This window comes from Danaus plexippus, chromosome 31 (genome assembly GCF_018135715.1).
Source record: "Danaus plexippus chromosome 31, MEX_DaPlex, whole genome shotgun sequence".
In the NCBI taxonomy this organism is placed as follows: domain Eukaryota; kingdom Metazoa; phylum Arthropoda; class Insecta; order Lepidoptera; family Nymphalidae; genus Danaus; species Danaus plexippus.
The window spans coordinates 1,807,494-1,829,121 of record NC_083558.1 but is presented as its reverse complement, the minus strand read 5'-3'; the positions used below and the strand labels follow the sequence as shown (position 1 = coordinate 1,829,121).

Here is a 21,628-nt window from a genome sequence, read left to right as displayed (position 1 = left end):
TTCATTCACTCTGCATTTATGGAATATTTGATATTACATTATAAATGATTTATAAATAACTGTTCAAATTACGTGTTTGATATTTTCCAATCTATATTTTTTATAATAATTATTTCCTATTTCATTTTTGATTCGTGCCTTTTAGTTATGTCACATTTAAGCAAAACATTTTCTCAATGTCATGCCTTTGGGGGGAAAAATGAATTTATGTTTGAGTTTTGACGTCAAGACAAAATATAAAATATTTCTACACACTTAATTGTTTAATATTATTAACAAATAAATATTACAGTGAAGTATACATTCAAGTAAGTAAAACTGATTATTATTTCAGTTGCGATACCACTTGAGTAATGCGATACCATACATACCGTTAATAAAAAGATACAAGTACATCTCAATTATTTTGCAAAAAGTTGATATTTAAATTATAAGAGTTCAAATGAACAACCCAGACTACTATTAATTTCATTTAATTATATTCATCTCGATGATGTGTCTAAATATTAATAGAAATACAACAATCTCTTTATTTCATAGATATATTCATGAAAACTATCTAGAATTGTGATTGAATATCTCCAAACACGTTCTCACTAATTCAGCCTATTAAAAAGTTAAACACTATGGCACTCTTAAATAAGGCTAACAAAGATTGCATAAAACCTTTTTGCTAACCAAGTATATTCCGATTCTAGGTATGGCGGCCCCCGCACCACATCAGATGACAACCTGTCCATACAATAAAGCACATCAAGTAGAGCATTACCGAATGCACATCCACCTTCAGAAGTGTCGTAAACAGCACCCTAATTGCAACAAAATGACCTGCCCGTTTGATACCACACACGTCGTAAATGACGTAGAATTAGATGTTAGGAGATAGCAAAATTAACTGAAATATAAACTTGTAACAGTTTGGCTTTACATACTAATATTATTCCAGTACCACATATCGGTGTGCCCCAAACGTGAAATGCTAGACGCGCAGATGTATGTCATTGACAATGATCACCGTCCTCAAGTTGAAGTTACAGCACCGACTCATGTGCAGTGCGAAGAAAATTGGGAAGACGTGAGTATTTACATGTAATCAATAGTAATATATCCTTGATTATCAGTTTTACAATGCTCTTTAAATATGTCAAATCATTTACACTATTTCTATAAATTTTTCGTCAGGCAAAACAAACAGCGAAGTATAAAGTAATCACATGCAAAATATATATCTTCATATATTATGTGCCAGCTAAATAATAATTAATAAATTTTTTTTTATTAAGTAGTGAAAATTTGTACCCGCTACATGTGTGATGTGTCATCAGAGTCACTTTGCCATTTGAACTATCATGCTCCTATAATGGCAATTCTGTAATTAATCAAATTTCATATAAAATTTTATTTTGATGATATCAACATAGTCTCATACAATCTATTTTTGAGTAAAATCAAATAATACATTAAATGTCATTTATATAAAAAAAAGTATACCTATATATATGTATATATATAAAGTAATTTTGTTTGTTTGTCATATATATATTTTGTTTACAGTCGAATGTGACGTCCTATCAACCAGATCTAGCTAAGAAAAGTCATCATATTATAATCAAAGTTAAAGGTGCAACTCCGTCGGAGAGACGGAAGGCTAGAATGGAAGCCATCAAGACATACAGGGGCTCGGAGAATTGATCATTAACCCACATTTAGCACTAAGACCTCACTTGGTTCCCTTTATATGAGACAAATCATATGTATGTATGTATGTAAATCAATGTTTATCTCGAGAACCATAGATTAAATTCCTGTAGTTGTTATTCAGACTTAAAAAAATATACAAAGAATGATATTTTCATGAAGAGAATTATTCTATATACCTGTGCTTTTTCAATTAGTACAGGTATTGGTTTTGTTATTATATATATATATATATACATACATAAATATATATAACTTCCTATACAATAAAACATCTAGACATAATCAAGTGTGAATGTTAATAATTAATAATATAAAAATATATAATTTTCCTTAATACATATTTTTAAATTATATATTATTTTTGTCTCTCACTAAATAGTAGAGTGGCCATTTCTGCAATGAAACCATGGATGTAATATATATATAGTCTCACTTTACACCAAAAAGTTAGGACATATTAGTTTTTTATTGTTTTATTTAGTGATATTGTTGCTCTAGAATGGATTGACTAATTTTGATGCTGTTTTCTGTGTTCCAAACCAATTTACTTGCATTGGGTCATATTTTTTTTGTTAATAACGGCATAACACTATCTCTGCTGACATTTTTGACTTATGATTATCTGACTAAGTGCCGTATGCATGCAAGTATAACTTAATTAAAATTAACGAATAGTATTTTGCTTTAATTTAATACAATATTTATTATTAGATGTAGAAACCTTTTTAATTTCAGCTGTAATTTTTGTTCTACAACACGAATGAACCTATATTTTGAGATGTTAACCTATGTTATGTCTTAGAATAAGGTGAAATTTGTTTATATTTACATCAATGTATAGCATTTCCGTTTTTCTACAATTGTGTAACATGTCTGAACTGATTTTGATGAAGTTGCTCTATAATAGTGCAACTGAACGGAAGCAAACACTTCATAATATGACATCCAAGCGTCTTGGAAGTAATAAAAATGGCTCTAAATAAATCAAATGATTAGAATTTAATGTTTATTGTACATTATCAACATATTCTTTGTCCATTTCCTCAAATTTGCCTTTCAATTCCTCTGGAATGTCCACTTTAGATAAATCTTCCGCACCAACTTCTTCTTCCTTCTGTATTAAGATATCTACCACATTCTCGCACGCCAGCAAAGTGTTCGGATCTTTCTCCCATTTGTGATATTCTCTTAAGACGTAATAAACACCATTATCCCGCAGTACCTCCCTAATGTTACGTTTGGCGCATAGTTTGTTCAACGTTTCAATGATCATTTTCCGTATATCAATATCGGGGTCCCTGTGTTTTTCTTTGCCCAAATACTGGAGGGCTATCGGTAGCTGTTCCATTTCATCATCTGGATAGTCTTCGCTGCCCATTAACGGGGACAGCAGGTAAGTCAACAGATCTATGTCATTTGATAGTAGAAATTCGTGATAGTTTGTGTCAAACGATATGTTCCTAACAGTGCCTATAGCACCGCCTCTCCGGATGCTGGAGGCTTGGTAATTACAGAACGGTAGTAATTTAATTAACGGTACATAGGGGTTTTCGTCTGTAAGCCATTTCCTGACTCGCGGGGAGCAGCTCAGATTACTAAATATAGGCGCGAGGTAGTTCAGGTTAGATCCGGTTTTGTTGTAACTAGTGTTGACAAACACGTTTAATAAATCGTTTAAGTGCGGTAGGAACGTGTCCGTGCACACTTCGACAGCGTTTTCCGATCTCGTCAGGTTGGATAGTATCATGCAGGCAGCGTCAGCATCTTTTTTGTCCGGATTTAGTATGTAACCGATCAAAAGTTCAATTATGTTTTTTTTCCTACTGGGTCTGTATTTTAACAAATCTAACGCACCCTTTTCGTTCGCCGTGACATTAACGAGCACAAGTAAGGCGTTTTTACTTATTTCCGCGACTTTATCGTCTGTCAATTCGATGATACATTGTATTATTTTCTCATTATTTAGTAGAACTTGGATCCCGTCTTCAGTACCGGACAGACCTAGTAAATGGTCGAGAGATATGTGTTTTAGGTCTAACCTAGACTCTGGTTTGAGGAATTCCAGCAGCTCATTCAGTGGATCCTGATCCATTTTTATTTAATTTATAGGTTATATCGTGGATATACGCAGTGTTTACATCGAAGCAATATGATAAATGTCAACTTCATTGTGACATCTGACATTTCAAACAGATGTGTACAGATTATAAAAATATCACATTTCATAAGTTTAATGTAATCAAAAAATATATGACTTAAAAATTATTTGGTATATTTTGATGCTGACGTACTTTAAGACGAGATATTTTCAAATGAAAATTATATATCGTGAACAACAAAGGTCTTAATTTTCAATGGATGATAAACGAGCATAACAAAATATGAGACCCAATGGTCTGCACAGTGTACTCAAGGTATAATTCGTCCCAAAAAAATAAAAAGGTTGACATTGGCATAATATTCTACGATTCCAGTGCGAATGAAGCCATGGCATAAAAAAGACAAAGGTTTCTGTCATATCTCAGAACTGTTTTTAAATTAATAATAAAACTGACGAATTAATTTAAAATAAACATTATAAAGGTTTTTTAATATTTAACTATGTGCATAATGAGGGTAATTATTAGAAATATTACGAAATATAAATACTTTAGAAACATTATAAAAAATATTTGTGGGTTTGTTTAAATTAGGTTCTGATAACTTTAATAATTAAAATGAGTCTTAGCCGCCTTAATATTTATTGAAAAAGTAATGTTTTATATAAACTAGCTGTTACCCGCGACTCCGTCAGCGTAAGAAAAATAACAAGAAACTATGACAAAACTTTAAAGCCCCGTATGCGCCCTGCCTCCCTAAGTTACTTTTTATTTCATCAGCTACCAGCCAATAAGTCCCGTTAAACGCGGTTCAGCCATTTTAGATATTAGCCGAAACAAACGTTCACTCGTATTGTGTTTACATATATATATAAATAGGGGTTGGTCATAGAAAAGCAAAAATTTTGGGTTGTATGTATTTTTTGATGCAACATAAAAAAATGAAAAAAAAAATCGTTAAAAAAAAAGTTAAGGGTGAACAACCCTTATCACTAAGGGGTATGCAAAATAGATGTTGGCCGATTCTCAGACCCACTCAATATGCTCACAAAATTACATGAAAATCGGTCAAGCCGTTTCGGAGGAGTACGGGAACGAACATCGTGACACGAGAATTTTATATATAAGATTATTTGGATATTATTTTTTAAAAGTATTGAATTCGGTAGTTTTGAAAATGTTTCCGGCCGCCTGTCTTTTCGTTGGCGCCGCGAGACTGTAACAAAAAGCGGCCTCACTGAAACTTCAATAACAGATCCTGACGACAATCGAGAACAAAGGCTCTTTTGAAACAATGAAGTAGATTTAATTGGGTCATATATATTAGAAATAAAACAGAAGTTTTGCGTGAGAACATTTATTTAAACTCTGAATTAAAGTCTATGCTACACACATTTCTAAACGTCTCATACATCTAGACCAAGCCTATCTATTAAAAGTATATGTGCGATCGGATTGAGTTTGTATTAAAAGTTACAATGTATAACGCTATAAAGGTGCCACAGATAAAATAATTATTTACAATCACGCTTGAGATTCAGTTTAGAATATTTACAAATTCAAAAAATCCGTTATTATGCCATTGTTTTAATGTGAATTCGATTATTCGAATATAATATTTTAAAGTTTTTTTTTTTTAATTTTTAATCTGAATAATTAAAATCCGAAGCCGTTGTTGATTCTAAATTTGAATTTTAAAAAATAATCACGATTGATTGGAATTATAAATCGAAGAAAAATTTATGCGTTTTAGTGCAAAGTGTTTGGAATCGAAACTAATTTCAATGTTCAAAGAATACGTGCTGAGTGTGTTTTGTTGTTTTAAAAGGTTAATTGATTAATATTTTTCTGATGCATGTCATGACAGCTATGGCGAAGATCGAGGTCTTGAGAATAACAGCATCTGAAAGATAAATTAATATAATCGTTGTATTACATGTGTTTTGAGGATGCTTATTTATTTTTAATATTGTACTAATACTTCGTCGAACAGATAAAAACGTTGACATTGGCATAATATTCCGCGATCATAGTGCGTGTGAATCCATAATTTATAAAAATATATATTAAATTTACTCATCTTTTTCAATAAAAAAGGTTCGATCATATTTATATAATGTAAAATTTTTATTTTTATTGTCTTAATTTATGTGGTAATGTTTTTGAAAGGCTTTTTCTATATTTTTCTTTATCTGTCTTTTCGAGTCACTTTTAAACTTAAATTATATAACAGTATCAGCTGTGACAATTACTTATATTCGTAAATAAATTAAATATCTTTGATTTTTTTCTCAAACATCTTTCAGTAATTTAAATGTAATAGTTAAGTAGATACAAAATAATTTACACCTTTTATACAGCGACATCTATATTCAAAACTCTTGCAACTTGTTTCCTGGAACTTATGATAGTGAAGGTACATCATATAATATTGTTATTATGCGCGAGACATATTATTTATTTATATAATTATACGAATTCTTCCATACAAATCTTATATACATGTATTCCTACCGTTGCAAGTGTGATCTTTCTCCCTATAACCGCTCTCGACGTCACAGAGACAGATCTTGTCCTGGGCTGACAGTACTCGGAGATGGGCCGGTGCAGCGCCGGTTATGTTCGGAGTGCCGCAGATCAGACCGTCGTTGCATTCGTCGGAGTTGGCGCAGACGTGGTACAGAGCTGGGGAGGTTTGAATGAAACGAATATCTTCGAATTACTACGCGTATTTAATTATTTTAAAAAACTACACGCACCTGAAGTTTCGGTTACTTTGCAGACCGTGATCACGGGCAGACGAAGTGTGAATTGTGCTGGGGAGGATTTTTTGCTGATATACAGAGGTAATTCGTGTTCGCAGAACGAGATTTATGCACATACTAAAAAAGCCTTTTGTTTAGACTATGATTAGAAGTAATAATAATCTGGGTACAATTGGAAAATGGTATAGATTTTTTGTGGCAGAATTGTCTCATTGTAAGTGTACGGAATTTTTGGATGCGTAAAAGTGGGAGCGTATAACAGCTCAATCTCTATTCCAACAACATCTAAAAGACTTGGGCATGTTCAGAAATAACATCAATTAATTCTTGGAACGTACTTCGAAGGCAGGCCTATTAGGAGGTTCTTTTCAAATTTGGTAGAGAGAGAAGAGCTTGGACGGTGGAGGTGAGCGTTTAACGCGTTAGATAGGGACCCCTTAAACCTACACCTGGGTCGCAAGGCCCAGGCACTGTTGAAGCTCCTCTCCCTGCAATGATGGACCCGGCACCCGCACGGTAATCCATTGAATGATGAGAAATTTCGTCTCGCCTGTCATATATATATATTGTTTGGTGAATTTCGTTTGTAACAGGCAGTTTATTAGAATGTTACAAATATACCACTATTTCATTAAAGGAAATTAAATTTGAGTTGAAGTAAACCAAATATACTTTAGAATAAGTCATTTCAAAATTGTTTGGATTCGACAATAAAGACGTGAAAGCTCGGTGTATTCTGTGAGTGGGGAGGTTAAATCCGAATTATAATGATCTGTTCAGAAAATCTGGTAAGAAAATTAACAGTTGCTCCGTTAAATTAAAAGATAGTTATCCAGTAAGAGAAATAAATTCAAATCATAGGTACCACAAAAATGTAATACCCTTTATTGCTTCATGTTTTTAAATAATGTACCCTTAATTGCTAACAGCGCCATCTGTTGTCGACTTTGACGAACGAGCTTTCCGTGTTTCATCGCCCTTCGACTTAAACAGTCGCAATTAAAATCTCGTGCCAGATGCCATAACGATAGTGTGGCCTTACAGTATTATAATACTATTGAAATACACTAATTACGAGTAGTTTCCACTGAGTTTACCCCGTCGAAATTCTTATTAGAAACCAGAAACCATTACTTATAAAGTTAAAATGATTTTTTTGAGGCGATATCTATATTTTTATCTGTCATAGTTTAATGCGAAATTGAATTAACTTTGTTGAATTGTTGTTAACGGTAAGGCTGTTGGAGGTTGTTAGCCAAATACGCCATTAAATTTATAACAAGTTATATTTTTTTCGGCCTACATGAATAAAGCGTTGGTTAGATTAAGGTCACGTAATGGCGACCCGCATGAATTTATACTATATTATATTTTAATTACAAGTAATAAAATATACATAATTAATCAAATAGTTCGTATTAACATATCATCTAAGTATGATGTGACATCGCCTGTTTACTTGACCAGATCCTTGTGTCCAATCTATATATAAACAAGACCAATTTTCCAACAAAACAAATAGAATAATCTACAAAATTTGTAATAAACAAAGAAAAATCCAATAAAAATTGTCTCATTCATAAAATTGGGGCCAGTTAAGGGAAATTTTCTAAAATATATCAATACTCTCAAAAAATACACATCAGAAGCTAATAATATTTTTATTTTCTCATATCAGAACCTTGAGCTGTTCGAAGTCAACGTAAATAAAGCTATCAATCAAGTTTTTTTTTTCATTTCCCACTTTAATGGCTCGCGCTGTAATTAGCTGTTGATCATATAGAATACAATTTCAGCCTAATTACTTTATTTATTTGATGATATTTTTATAATTTTTATGACTTTTGAATCTTATGATGTATATTAAATATTTTTTTTGTACTTATCACCTTTAACGGTGAAACAAATTTTTAATATTTTTGAGGGTAGATTGTATTTTGATATCATAGTGGAAATTTTTTGTAATCTGTGATTAATTTGGCATAATTTTTAAACTATATTATGTGTTGAAATTAATGTCGTGGGATTAGAATTCGCGTCTTCTAAATCATAATGGTCCAGACGTTCCTCTATTAAAGCTATCGTGTCCCTCGCTTTAGAATAACATGTACTATCCATATATTTGGTCTTAGCAAGAAATAAAACAAGCTTCACACAGAAAACTCATTTCATCTCGTCCGCCCGTGATCACGGTTGCTGCAAAGTAACCGAAACGGAGTGTGTAGTCTAAAATAATAAAATAACCCGTAGTAATCCGAAAATATTAGTTTTGTCTACATAAAGCCCTAAAAATATTAGAATTGACACTGACGTATTCGATTTTGTTATGTAGTGAATTTCTTAATCGATTTTAGTTTGAAATTGCGTGTACCTTTAGTGACGGCCTCACACTGTCCATTGACGGGGGGCGAGTTGTCCCCACAGAGGCATCTGGTGGTGGGGTCGTAGTGGGTCCTCACGCACGACGAGCTACTGATGCCAGCGCATTCCGCCTGCCGGCTGCAAGAGCGGGCTGCAAGAAGGTTGGATATGTAAGAACCTTTTTGGACGATCTGGCATAATAAATTGGGATTAATAAAATTGGTATTATGACCATTTGCAACGGGTTTTGTCTTCATTCTGTTCCTAAAGGGCTAAAGATTTGTTGGTCAATCTTTTGTGAATAGTCACAGATGTATAATCTCATTTTGTTACTGGTTAGTAACAAATAAGATTTCTATCTGATAGATAAGTTATTTCGATGACAGTAAAACAGGATAGAGCGAGATGGAAGGGTTTGTTTCTTTCTAACCTGATATTGCAAAGCGAAAATTTTCTAATATGTTGTTTTAGAAAATTACATAAATATGTCAATTACAAAAATCGTATTTGTTTACGAGTATTTTAAATAGAAGTAACGTCCTGGAAAAAAATAAAACATATCAGTTTACATGTCCAATATTTATATATGACAATAAGTTGGGCAAATATATTAGAGCCCTTTTATTAGCTTGTATGTCAATAAATAAGTAAATGTTTACCTAATTCCCTTAATACAGGTCAATCAGTATGACCTATGTTAATGTGATATACAAAAAGGTCACATATAATTACAGAGTTGAATATAAGAAATAGAAATGTATAAAAAAAATATTACTAAAAGTACTACAAACTGGACAAACTGGAAAAAATTGAAAAAATCTTTGCGTCGTAATCAAAAAGATAGATTAACAATTGATTTTTATAACAAATTTGTCTTCTTTAAATAAAAAAAATATATACTATTTAAATAATAACTGGCAATACAACAGCATATTTTATATATATATATATATATATATATATATATATATATTATATTTTTCGTTGTATAAATAAATTTATTCATAGCAATAACTAAACGTTCACGTTACAGGCACAAAATTCTTATATGTCATGTGTCAGAATTTGACGTTTTCGTATTTTCTTTGGCGCGCAACATAAATGAATTATATTGTACATTGTAATCACCGATAATGTTTTGTTATAAAGCTATTTCAATATTTGTAGCATAATAAGAATTTTTCTTTTATAATGAAATGAATAAGTTGTGGTAATATACTTAATATTCAGTAGGTATGTTTAGTCCAAGTTTGTGTCACATACGATCTTTTGCCGTCTCTTATTAAACTGCCAACGTTAATTCTTATTATATTATTATCCAATTATTAGTACCAAACACATTGATATTGTAATTTAATAAAATTATAATTATTTTATCTTAGTACGAAGTTTTATGAACGAAAAATTGGCAGCGTTCCGTGTGTAGTCACGATGTAATCTCATAGTAAGCTAACGGGTGTATTTATTGAACTGGTGTAATCAGAAGCGAGTTACATTATGTTTAAGTAATAGTTATATGTTATGACAAACATTACTTTATAACAATGACAGTTTATTTAAGGAAATGACGTCATCTGAACCTGTCAGTCAGAAATGTTTTTTTTTAAATCTATAATCGTATTAAGAAAACGATACAATGCATTTAAATTGTCTTTTTTTCCATACGATTAAAAATATTTGTTATTTATAATTATTTTAGTTTTTTTTTGTTTCATCTGATTATATACGAAATAAAATTACTAATAATTTATAAAATAAAAGCATTAATTATATCTTTCATATGGATATAAAATCGACCAAAATGTCGTTCATAGTATAGTTTTTATAGAACAGTTGTATAAATTGTTATCCCCGAAAATAAATAACAGAACAATATGCATAGTAGGTTAACCTAATTCAAGATGGCGTGCGGAAGGAGTGAGATTTACACCCTCAGCGATATCACTTCCGGTTAGCCGCGGTTCCACTATCAAGACTTAGGAGGGCTTACTACTGTTATAGTTAAATATATATATATATATATATATATATATATATATATATATATATATATTTAACTATTACCGTATACATATATGTGTATATATGTTTTTTAGTTTTAAATATTAGTGGTAGTTCCTAATAAGAGTTTTGTTATTAATTTACTCAAAATATAATTACGATTACAATTTCTTAAATTTCTATACAAATATTTAAATTACTTCAACATAAAAATGTTTATTCGTACACGTAAAACCTTCATAGTAAGAAAATAGTGTGATCACGCCCTTATATTTAACCTAGATATAACTTCCTTAACAGAGGCCGCCACCGTATCTCTACGTTATCTGTACTGAATATAATCACATGGAAATATGAACCCAATTCCTTTCATTTACGGTCTAAATTCATTTGAGGTTTGTATCTATTTTTCATATAATTATACAGGAATTGTTGTTACTGCATTTTGGGATCTATTGCTATGATATTAAAGACTCGGCCGGAAGAAAAATAATTATAGCGGCTCTTCTGACAGTGACGTTCGTCTTTTTTTTTATTATTTAAAACCAAAAAGTCCGAATTAAATGTCATTATATTTTATATCTGTAATAAATTCGTCGTGTAATAAATTGCTAATAAAACGCAATAAATTATTCTTATGCTCATAAAAAGGGGTGAAATGACCATATTTCTGTATTAAATTGCGTCCTAAAACACGTAACCTATTTGGCTTTCGTTATAACATTTTGTATGAAAATCATATACATTTTACCTCTACTATGAATGACCAGGACTAAGACTTACAAATAAATCGATCCTACTAAAAAGATAAATAAAATGTTGTTAAAATGTCTGCATGTTTGTTGCTATTTAACGTCAAAACTACTCGACGGATTTTTATTAAATCTCACAGTAATGTAGTTGAGATATCAGAATATGACATAGAATATAAAATATCGCATAATTCTATGTGGTATCCGCAGAATCGAGGCATAATCGTATTCTGTGACGCCACATGCCACAGAGTATAAATATCGCTGATGATTGGTTACTGATGGTTACTGATCAGTCTGATACCAACTGAGAAGGCAGAACGGATGAAGTCGCAGGCATAACTAGTTATTAATATTGTTTGAACAAAATTATTTCCATAGGAGTCCAAAGTCTTTATAGGAGACTCTTAATTAATATTCCTAGTTTGATAAAACCTTAAAGGTTCTTGATTCCAACAATTGATTGCTTAAATATTTACACAATAAATAAATATTAAACAAAGTCGAAAAATATCATTGGCTGTATCAAAACCAAATCACTTTTTACTTACTATTAATATTATTAAAAAAAAAAAACTGTAAATTAGAATAACGTAGACTATGATTATAATACTAAATAGCGTTTTTTTCCCCACAGTTGTTTCTGAACGTTACATTTAAAAGTTACTGAACTGATTTTACTTTACGACATCGTAAATCATAAATCAGAATAACGTATGATTTCGTTTAAAATCACGTAATTACAAGAAAGACATAGCGTTACAAATGAAAAGAGTTTCATTTGTACATTCTTTGCATGAGAGTTTTGAAGTTTTTAGCATGAATTCACATATATTTTCGTTATAAACAGTTGAAAACTAACAAAATTATTGGTAATGTAATGATTGTTAGATGTATCGAATCGTGGGTAGGGCGTGAAATGTTTAGGCAATTAGACATATATATACTAGCCGTTACCCGCGACTCCGTCTGCGTAAGAAAAATAATAAGAAACTATGACAAAACTTTAAAGCCCCGTATGCGCCCTGCCTCCCTAAGTTACTTTTTATTACATCAGCTACCTGCCAGTAAGACCCGTCAAACACGGTTCAGCCATTTTAGATATTAGCCGAAACAAACATACACTCGTATTGTGTTTACATATACATAAAGAATAGGGGTTGGTGATAAAAAAAAATTAGGGTTGTATGTATTTTTTGATGCCACATTATAAAAAAAAAAATCGTTCAAAAAAAAAAAGTTTATGGGTGAAAAACCATATATATACATATATATATATATATATATATATAGTACCTATCAGTAGTAAGAATTAACATGAAGCAAATCGCTTCTATATTTCATAGAGTGTTGTTTTAAAGATGAGTTAAGAAAAAAAAAGGAATAAAGAAACATAAATCGATCAGTTTTGACGAAAGGAACGATCTAGAAATCTATTTTAGACGAACGCTGTGTCTTTGATCGGACCATCTAGATTCTAATGACAGAAACAGTTTTGTAGTGAGCTCCGTGTTGTTGCATTATACGTATGTTACAATTTTATCCAAAACATTTTAAAACTAACGGCATGTCTTCAGTTCACATACTTATGTAGGATTACCTTTTGTTAATTCTACCCTACTTGGGCAACGTGTTCAGAGAGTAAAGTGTTTAATATAATGCATGTGAGCCAACCGTCAGCGCCATCTATCGCGTGTCGCGTTACATCACAATACACCCGTCATGAAGCGTTCCCGGGAACTGAACACGGACTGAAGATACATTATATACTATGTGCTATTATAATGTATGAACTATGTCATTGTATAGTTTTATTACCATCTATTCAGCGATTTGTATACGAAAGAGTTACAAACTTCCGCAAACATAATTATCCGGTCACAGACGTTTGCATGTACGTATATATTATATAACACTAGTGAAAATATGATATTGGACAAGCAAAAGTCAAATGAGTCAAGAGAAAATGTACTTAACTAATTTAAAAATTTTTAAGACACGCTCCTTATAGTCTCAACATTAATTTTATTCAGGTTAAATGTTTTTTTTTAAAGTTGTACACTTTGATGACGAAAAAAAAAACGTAATTTAGGTTACCCGAAAATTTAATGTATTAGAATAGTAATTCAAGAATTATGTAGAGTTATATGTCCACATATTGTTAGCTCTCTCTCTCTCTCTTTCTCTCTCTTCAGCCATGTAAGTTCCACTGCTGGACATAGGCCTCCCTCATCGACTTCCAAGCGGTTCGGTCGGAAGCGGCCTGCATCCCCTCGGCCTTGACTAAGTCAAGTTAATTCTTGTTAGCTTTATAGTTAAATATTAAACAAGTAAATCCTTTCCTTTTAAAATGTTAAGTTAAAAATAATTACATATCACTGGACAGTCGATAGAAATGTTCTTATCTATTAAAATATATATATATTCTCCGTATTTAATTTAAGTTTTAACAGTTTTAAAGTTTAAGTTTAAAAAAATAATCTTCGAAACTATCGGTTCCGACTTAATTTCTGCATTTTGTGAAAGACATACAAATTTTTCGATTCACTTATCAATTAATATTAATATTTTTAAGTAAATATTCTTTATGATAATTAATGATAAGTTTATTATAAAAAAGTTATCGCAGTTAAATTTAAATAACATTCACATATGTACTTATTTTTTTTTATTTATTTTTTTTTTTGTTACCAACTAATGGACTGTAAATTGTCTGAAATAAACAAATTATTATTATTTTTATTATTATCCATTCATACACCCAGACTTAATTTTAAATACGAATTTTTCTGGGAAGGTCAATATTACGATAAAAACAATTGCTTATATCATATACCAAGTATTTTCTTAACAATGAGACGAAACCTCTCATCATTCCATGCAGGGAGAGGAGCTTCAACAGTGCCTGGGACGCAAACCCAGGTGTAGATTTAAGGGGACCCTATCTAACGCTATTAGATTTAATTTATAATAGTGTCAAAATAACCTTATATTTGTATGTCTGAAGCACAATGATTCATAATGTTTATTCCATACTACGTCTAGGAACAAGCGTTTGATTTAGTGATTCCAAGAAAAATAGCAGAGAACCGTATAAAACACAAAAATCATTTCAATATATCAATTGACTATTTGAATTTAATAACTTTATAGCCATAAATGTTATAGGCAACTGTTGTTAAGGTTATGTTGTGTGAAGAACGTGTAGAGTTCCTCAAGGACCTATTTTGGAACACATTTTTTTCTGATTTATATAAATAGTTGGAATAAAAGAGAGCTTTTCTCAATTTACTTTACACACAAACATACATTTTTAAGGTGGTAGAGCCTAGCTGTGGTCAACTACAATTAGAACATGGGCTGGCTCGACCGGGGAAGTACCACCCTCCCACAGAAACAGCGTCTTTAATGGCTGCGTTTCGTCCGATGAGTGAAAGAGACGGTTCCCATTTCCCATCGTCACCTCTCCTTCTTCCTAGATCAAGGGTAGCAAAGCATCCGCAAAACTATGTTGCAGATGTCCATGGGCGACGGTGACTACCCTGCATCGATAGGCCGTCTGCTGTATACACACACACACACACACACATATATACATATAAAGTGCCTTAATTAATTGAACTCATCCGTAAATTGCGTCACATTTCAAATTAACGAATCAGGACAAAAGGGCTTTCACTTTTGGTGGGTGTTTTGACAAGCGTCATGTCGCTTCCGTTGCTAAGAGACGTATTAGTAAACAAACAATTCTGAATTGAATTAGGTTTCGTTGATACAGAGAAATTTAGTAATTATTTAATATATATATATATCAGTATATTTATATTTTTGTTAAATACAAATGAAACGGAAATGTTGTCATTAAATGAAAACATTAAATTTGTGAATATAAGTAGGTTAAGGGACAGTCCCTTCGATTAGAGATATCTACCCCTTAATAATGGTTTTAGAGATATAAGTTTAGTCTTTAAATGTTTACGACTACAATGAATTTGATTAGTAGATTTTTTTTTTATATAAAACATTTAAAAATATAAGTAATTTTAAAATTATAACTACACTTTATTAAATAACAAAAAACGTAACGGGTAATCATAAGCCACAGCAAGGAAACTGACTTTCAAATTAAATAAACTACATCGAAATCTGTCAAACCGTTTGAGAGCTACGATGCCACACACATACACTCAACACGCATAAACACACACACACACGAAAGTTAAATTTCATACCCCCTTCGTTTTGGATCCGGGACAATTTTTTTTATATCTTAATTAATTTAATTGATTAAGTGTTCATTACTCTTTAAATAAAATAAGCACTCGACGAGTTTTATATTAAAGTAACTTACATACATAAAATAAAAAACATTTATGTTATATTCAAGTGGACAAAGTTTAAATCATAACGTTGACAGAATTATTTATAACTTACGGCATTATCAATCACATTTTGTAAACTATTGCGTGCCAATGATAGCTGACTTTTAAATTGACAAGTCGTCACTCATATATCATGTGTAGCCAATGAAGTTGTTACAAATAAAATAATAATAGAATATATCATTAATTCAGGTGTTTTTACTCTTTTATAAGAAGAAAATCATTTAAATGATAAACATTAATAAGTTATTTATCTAATTATTGCTTTGTACAAGTCAACTTGTAATTGACATTTGACAGTTGTTTTTTTTAATCATATACTATAAAAGTGGCAATGACGTCAATCCATACAGCCATAGAAATTTTCATTCAAAACGTGCACAGTACATTCAGCCAATATTACGTGTGTATAAAGATAATAAATTTTACTTTTATTATACTCGAACGACCTCAATTAAATAGTACTATAATGGAAACTGTCAAGTTCCTTGGGTTTTGAGCAATGCGTCGTGTTGGACGATAGCTTTATGTAAATTTATGATTTTGATAAAAACAAAAAAATGTTATGAATATATTATTTTTATTTATATCTACAATAGTTATGTAATCTATTTTGCTACTCAGTTAATGGGTTGTGTTTATATATATATGTGTGTTTTTTATGCTATGGCTTCCTTCACAATGGGATCTTGGAATATTTTGTCGATTTCAAGGTTTTTTATATTTTTGGACGAATTATAATCTCGAATACTGTGTGGAGAAAACACGAAGGAGTTTTTCGAATGGAATAAAGGCGTTCATTAAATTATTATTATTAATTAAATGTTATGTTTAATACAAAACTCTTTACAGTGCTTTATTGTTATCCGAAATTAACATTTGCTATTCTTAGCTATCTCTTATATTTGCAATGACATCTAACATTTTGGAAAGCTAGTACACTCAAATGTCAAAGTTTATATAAACCCAGGTATACATTTTCGGCCTACATTGTTCGTTACGTCACACAAACTTATCAGATATACTTTTTATAGCCGTGAAAAACTATTTTGACGCATGAACTAAATGGCGGTAGAAAAAAATATATGAATATATATTTTGATAGGTAATTCTAAATAATTTTTTTATTATATAGATCAATGTTGCCAGATTATTAATAATTTTATATTTATAGGAACGAAGAAGAATTATTAAAATAATATATAGAAAGTTAAGTATAGAAAGGAAGGTTTTTTTTTAATATTCAGAACATTCTGTTTATTCTTGGCAAGACTAACTTTGACAAATACTACTATCAGTTTAGAAATTTTATTTATTGTAAACCGTTTTGATCGTCGGACGTCGCGAATACGGCTGGTCCCATTAAATTAAATTTGTCTTATTGATTTTCAGTTACAAATTTGATTTTCATGTTTACGAGACTTTATAATTGTAATTGATGTAATGTCAATGTCATCGTTTTATTACGTACCAATCCGGGACAGCACGCGCCAGGCACGGTTACCAAATTCGAGTGTCCTCTAAATATATATATATACATATGTGTGTGTGCGTGTGTGTGTGTTTGTGGGTCGAGAATACAGCGGAAAGTATTAACTTTCATAACAATATAAGCGCAAACACAAAAATATATATCTACACTATTTTTTGCCTGTGACTTCGTCCATTGGACTTCAAATTCGGCTGGGATATGACAATCAAACGTTAGTGAAATCTATTCATATATAAATTTAAATGAATTCATACGCGATACAAATGTTACGATTTTATTTTGCGGTTATTATATGGGATTTCCTTATAATTTATATCTCATGTCCCATTCTTGTGTCTAAGATACATTACTGTAATTCATTGAAATAGGTTTGATAGCTTTCAGCGGATCGGAATACATGAAAATCACGCTTAGTTTGGTTCCAAAATTAATTTTTTATCATTAAAACTACAGATATTAATCATTTTTACGATTTTTCCAAGTTTTCTCGAAATATCGAGGGTGTTTGGGTCAAATTGAGCTCGTATTTGGATTCAGTTGACCAAAATACGTATCCGTAGGTAGGTCAGGTCATATGCACATTGTAGTTAATTTTTTTTGTTGTGCCGTTGTAGTTAAAAAATTAAATCCTTAATTATATTTGTAGGACCAAATCGAACTATTAAGGACTATCTCGAGCAAAAAATCTGTTTGTTCTTATTTTCGTTATTTATTTTTATGCTTTTAAAGGAAATACATAATCTGTGTGAATTTAAACCGTCTAAATAGATAATAATAGTTCGTGAGATACAGTCTGGTGACGGATGTACGTTCTTTGATGTTGGCCTCTTAGTAATTGGCTCGTTTTACGTTTCTGTGTACGGAACCCTAGAACTTATAAAGAATTACCATTGACATGATATAATTATAATATTTGGTATGGACTTAATTTATTAAAGTTTATCTAATACAATATGAGCTTTTCAGTGATACTATATTTAACATAGATTTGGATTAATTCTATCTTGGAGTTAATTATTTGAATATAATTTAAATGATAGTCGCATCAGGAGTAGAACCATTTTTCTCTTTTCAAAACACGCTGTACAAGCTGTAAGACTTAGAAGCAACACACATTTAAAAAAAAATTAAGGCTGAGTAAGATAAGATCTTCGGTGGCTATCCCCGCGTCTGATAAAAAGGCATTACCTGGCGGCGCGGTCGGTGCGAGCTCCTTGGGAGGCGCCGTGTTACTCTTCCCGAAGGTCGTCAGGGCCTCAGAGGACAGACCCGTGAGCCATCCAGCCAACAATAACGGCAAAATGGCCGCCGCCGCTTGCCGCCGGCACCACATCTCGACCCGCCAAAACACATTCATACCGCGCTCTTAACTCACTATATTCTCACAACACCCGAAGGTTGATCGAAAATAAGTGAGACCCGACAGCTCACTCGATTCTTATGGTTCTAATAATTTATTGGTTTCGAAAATTTCCAATCGTAAAGAGATAATTTTAAAAAAGTGAGGTGCCGCGCGGTTTTTTTTTTTTTTGACAGCCCACTAGACTTATCTAAAGAGGTTTCATATAAAAGCGAGCTGTCAATTCTGACAGCGACCTAACTAAGAGGCCATAGTTAATAAATAACGTCAAAATTATAATATAGTGTTTGTCAGCTCACTTTTATAGTTTTATAGTCTTCGCGAGTTGCCAATGCTATCCAAAGTCAAGAACGGTTCAAGATGTGGCGTTACTCAAGCTTGGTTTAAGTTAGTGTCTTACCGGGTGATGGCGTCGTCGTCGGGGGCTTTGGGGGTTCTGTGTTCGCTTTCCCGAACGACGATATCCCGAAACAGTTTACGTTTATGACATTTATCATAAACAATATGTAAATGCACCACATTGTCTGACGGTAGAGATAGTAGAGATAATATTATTGTGAGGTGTTGAGTGGATGGCGGTCCAAGCGCCATTTTTTTTTTGTTTTTTTTTTTTTGTTTTTATGTCTGTGTTCATGTGAGTGTCCGTGTTGATTGAGTTTTTTGAATGAATGTTGAATTTCAGAATGACATGTGAATAAGGCTTTGCTTACGTCTTAAAGGATCGCGTTTAATTTTTAATGAATTCGAAGATTTTTCGTTCATTATCTGTTATTTTTTTGTGTAATTTTTGTAATTCTTTAACTTTGTTATAAAATACAAAGTTAAATTAATTTAATAAACCGAGCTTCAATAAATTAATTGAAAAATACCACATCCTGACTAAATATTTTTGAATTTGGATTATAAAGCTATTTATTTATCTGTACGTTGTAAAAAATATAATTAATTCCATTATTAATTTTACCTGTGGTTCTGGATTTTTTTTTATTATATCCTTTATAACGTTCAGATAATTCTCAAATTAATGATTTAATGACAATGACAATGATTTTCATTTGATTTATAATAATGATAGAATATGGACGTATTTTTAATAACATGGCATGAACATTAACGAATTAATTAAAAAAATATCTCTTTTATATTTAGAGTAATAACAATACATACTATGGAATGTGGCCATCAGCGTTATTTTTTTTATTCAAATAGTTAATTGATATTACTATTTGTACATATGACATTTAAATTTGACATAATGTGACGTGACATTTTAAACATTTTTTTTTGGTTAATTTCGTTCCGTTCAGAACAGGCAAAGAGACCAGAGCCCATACAGCCATGTCTTTTGTATTTAATTTTTATAAATTAAAGAATAAAAGAACTATATATTTATATATATAAACTATCTGATTTGGCTATTTTTATGTTAAAACTTTGTGATATATTAAAAAAAAATTGATATATATATAAAAACTATTTTTAGATTAGGATTTATCTTTAATTACTTTATGAAATATACCAAAAAAATATTCAATAGTAAAGATGATGTTCTTGTAATGCAATCTGCACTAAATAAAATATAATATTGTACAAATTGAAGAGGAACAATATATATTTGTTATAATAACGCTAATAGCGTTAAAATGGAATTTTAATGGAATTATAAATGAAAAGTGCCAAGCTTTCGATGATGTGCAAATAACAAACTATTTTTGTCATTCTAGTCTTATAAATCAGCAATATACATTGCTAATTTAGAAGACTGTGTCCGAATGAATTTGTGCTGAAAAGCGGCAGTGAAAAAAATATAAAACAAAAGATAATGTAACGAAAAAAAAGAAAGACCCAAAAAAAAGAATCATTAACAAAGACCCATTATTTTAATAACAAAAAAAAAAAACAAAGGAATCTAAAGGATCATTACGAAAGACCCATAAATGTAATAAATCTCGAAGGATCATACGAAAGACTATAATTATAGTAAAACATACATAAAAACACAGAGTAATGATAGAAGCGTGCCGCGTGCTTTTTTTATATCTGTCATTTAGGTAGCGTTTAACCAGAAACAAACTTTGTTTTTTTTTTTTTATAATATTTCTTTTAGATCAGTTTTAATCACAGTGCCGGTATGGTTTAGTTACTTGGTGTTGCGGCGCTCGACGCGGTACTGACGCGAACGCGGTCTCACAACAAGAACTTTCTTGATATACATGGTGTTTGCATAAGTATGTTATTTATTATAATACAAAAGTCGATAATTTTTTTTATTGAATATAATTAATTAATTGATAATCCGATAAGCGCTTTTATATGAAATAATATGAAGCCAAAATAATGATGTTATTATCCTTTATTTTCATAAGTTAAATAAAATTTAAAATGCATTTATTTTACTATTATAATTTAAACAAATAATTAATAATTATGCTTATAATAATCCAAAACTAAGTTATATTAATAATTTAATATATAAAACTATGAACTTTATGAACGTCCTGTATAGTTTTATCAAATTAAGTCAAGCAGGACCTACGAAATGACTCGCAGGAATCCGCGTTGGTGTTGCCATTAAATAACTTACACAAAGAAATAAAAAAGCATACGAATACAAGTTATTTAATGTATCCGTATTCTATGAAAAAATGCAGCGTAGTAAGCGTAAGTGAAACTATCTTAATTATTGACATTTATATTAATGTGTATAGACAATCT

The 21,628-nt window shown here is 31.0% G+C and overlaps 3 protein-coding genes across 5 annotated transcripts; 1 reads left to right on the top strand and 2 right to left on the bottom strand.

Annotated features, from left to right (window-relative positions):
- The first annotated feature begins 149 nt into the window (after nucleotides 1-149).
- On the top strand, nucleotides 150-2,699 carry LOC116778342 (gametocyte-specific factor 1-like). The gene is made up of 4 exons (XM_032672319.2): nucleotides 150-308; nucleotides 699-874; nucleotides 947-1,075; nucleotides 1,555-2,699. Exons 2-4 carry the CDS (start codon nucleotides 701-703, stop codon nucleotides 1,690-1,692), a joined length of 441 nt encoding a protein of 146 aa, XP_032528210.2. The 5' UTR covers nucleotides 150-308; nucleotides 699-700; the 3' UTR covers nucleotides 1,693-2,699.
- On the bottom strand, nucleotides 2,694-3,863 carry LOC116778341 (protein HGH1 homolog). Its single transcript, XM_032672318.2, has one exon. The coding sequence runs from the start codon at nucleotides 3,791-3,793 to the stop codon at nucleotides 2,708-2,710; it is 1,086 nt and encodes a 361-aa protein (XP_032528209.2). The 5' UTR covers nucleotides 3,794-3,863; the 3' UTR covers nucleotides 2,694-2,707.
- A 1,278-nt stretch (nucleotides 3,864-5,141) lies between these two features.
- Nucleotides 5,142-21,075, bottom strand: LOC116778546 (uncharacterized). 3 transcript variants are annotated; one of them, XM_061525909.1, is made up of 5 exons: nucleotides 20,988-21,075; nucleotides 19,314-19,437; nucleotides 8,937-9,077; nucleotides 6,315-6,485; nucleotides 5,142-5,703 (listed from the first exon to the last, which is right to left on the bottom strand). In XM_061525909.1, exons 2-5 carry the CDS (start codon nucleotides 19,432-19,434, stop codon nucleotides 5,630-5,632), a joined length of 507 nt encoding a protein of 168 aa, XP_061381893.1. In that variant the 5' UTR covers nucleotides 19,435-19,437; nucleotides 20,988-21,075; the 3' UTR covers nucleotides 5,142-5,629. The 3 variants fall into 3 exon arrangements, with proteins under 3 accessions (XP_061381893.1, XP_061381894.1, XP_061381892.1); XM_061525910.1 differs by lacking the exon at nucleotides 20,988-21,075 and having other exon boundaries at nucleotides 19,314-19,702; XM_061525908.1 differs by lacking the exons at nucleotides 19,314-19,437; nucleotides 20,988-21,075 and adding an exon at nucleotides 18,742-19,272.
- Between the last annotated feature and the right edge of the window lie 553 nt (nucleotides 21,076-21,628).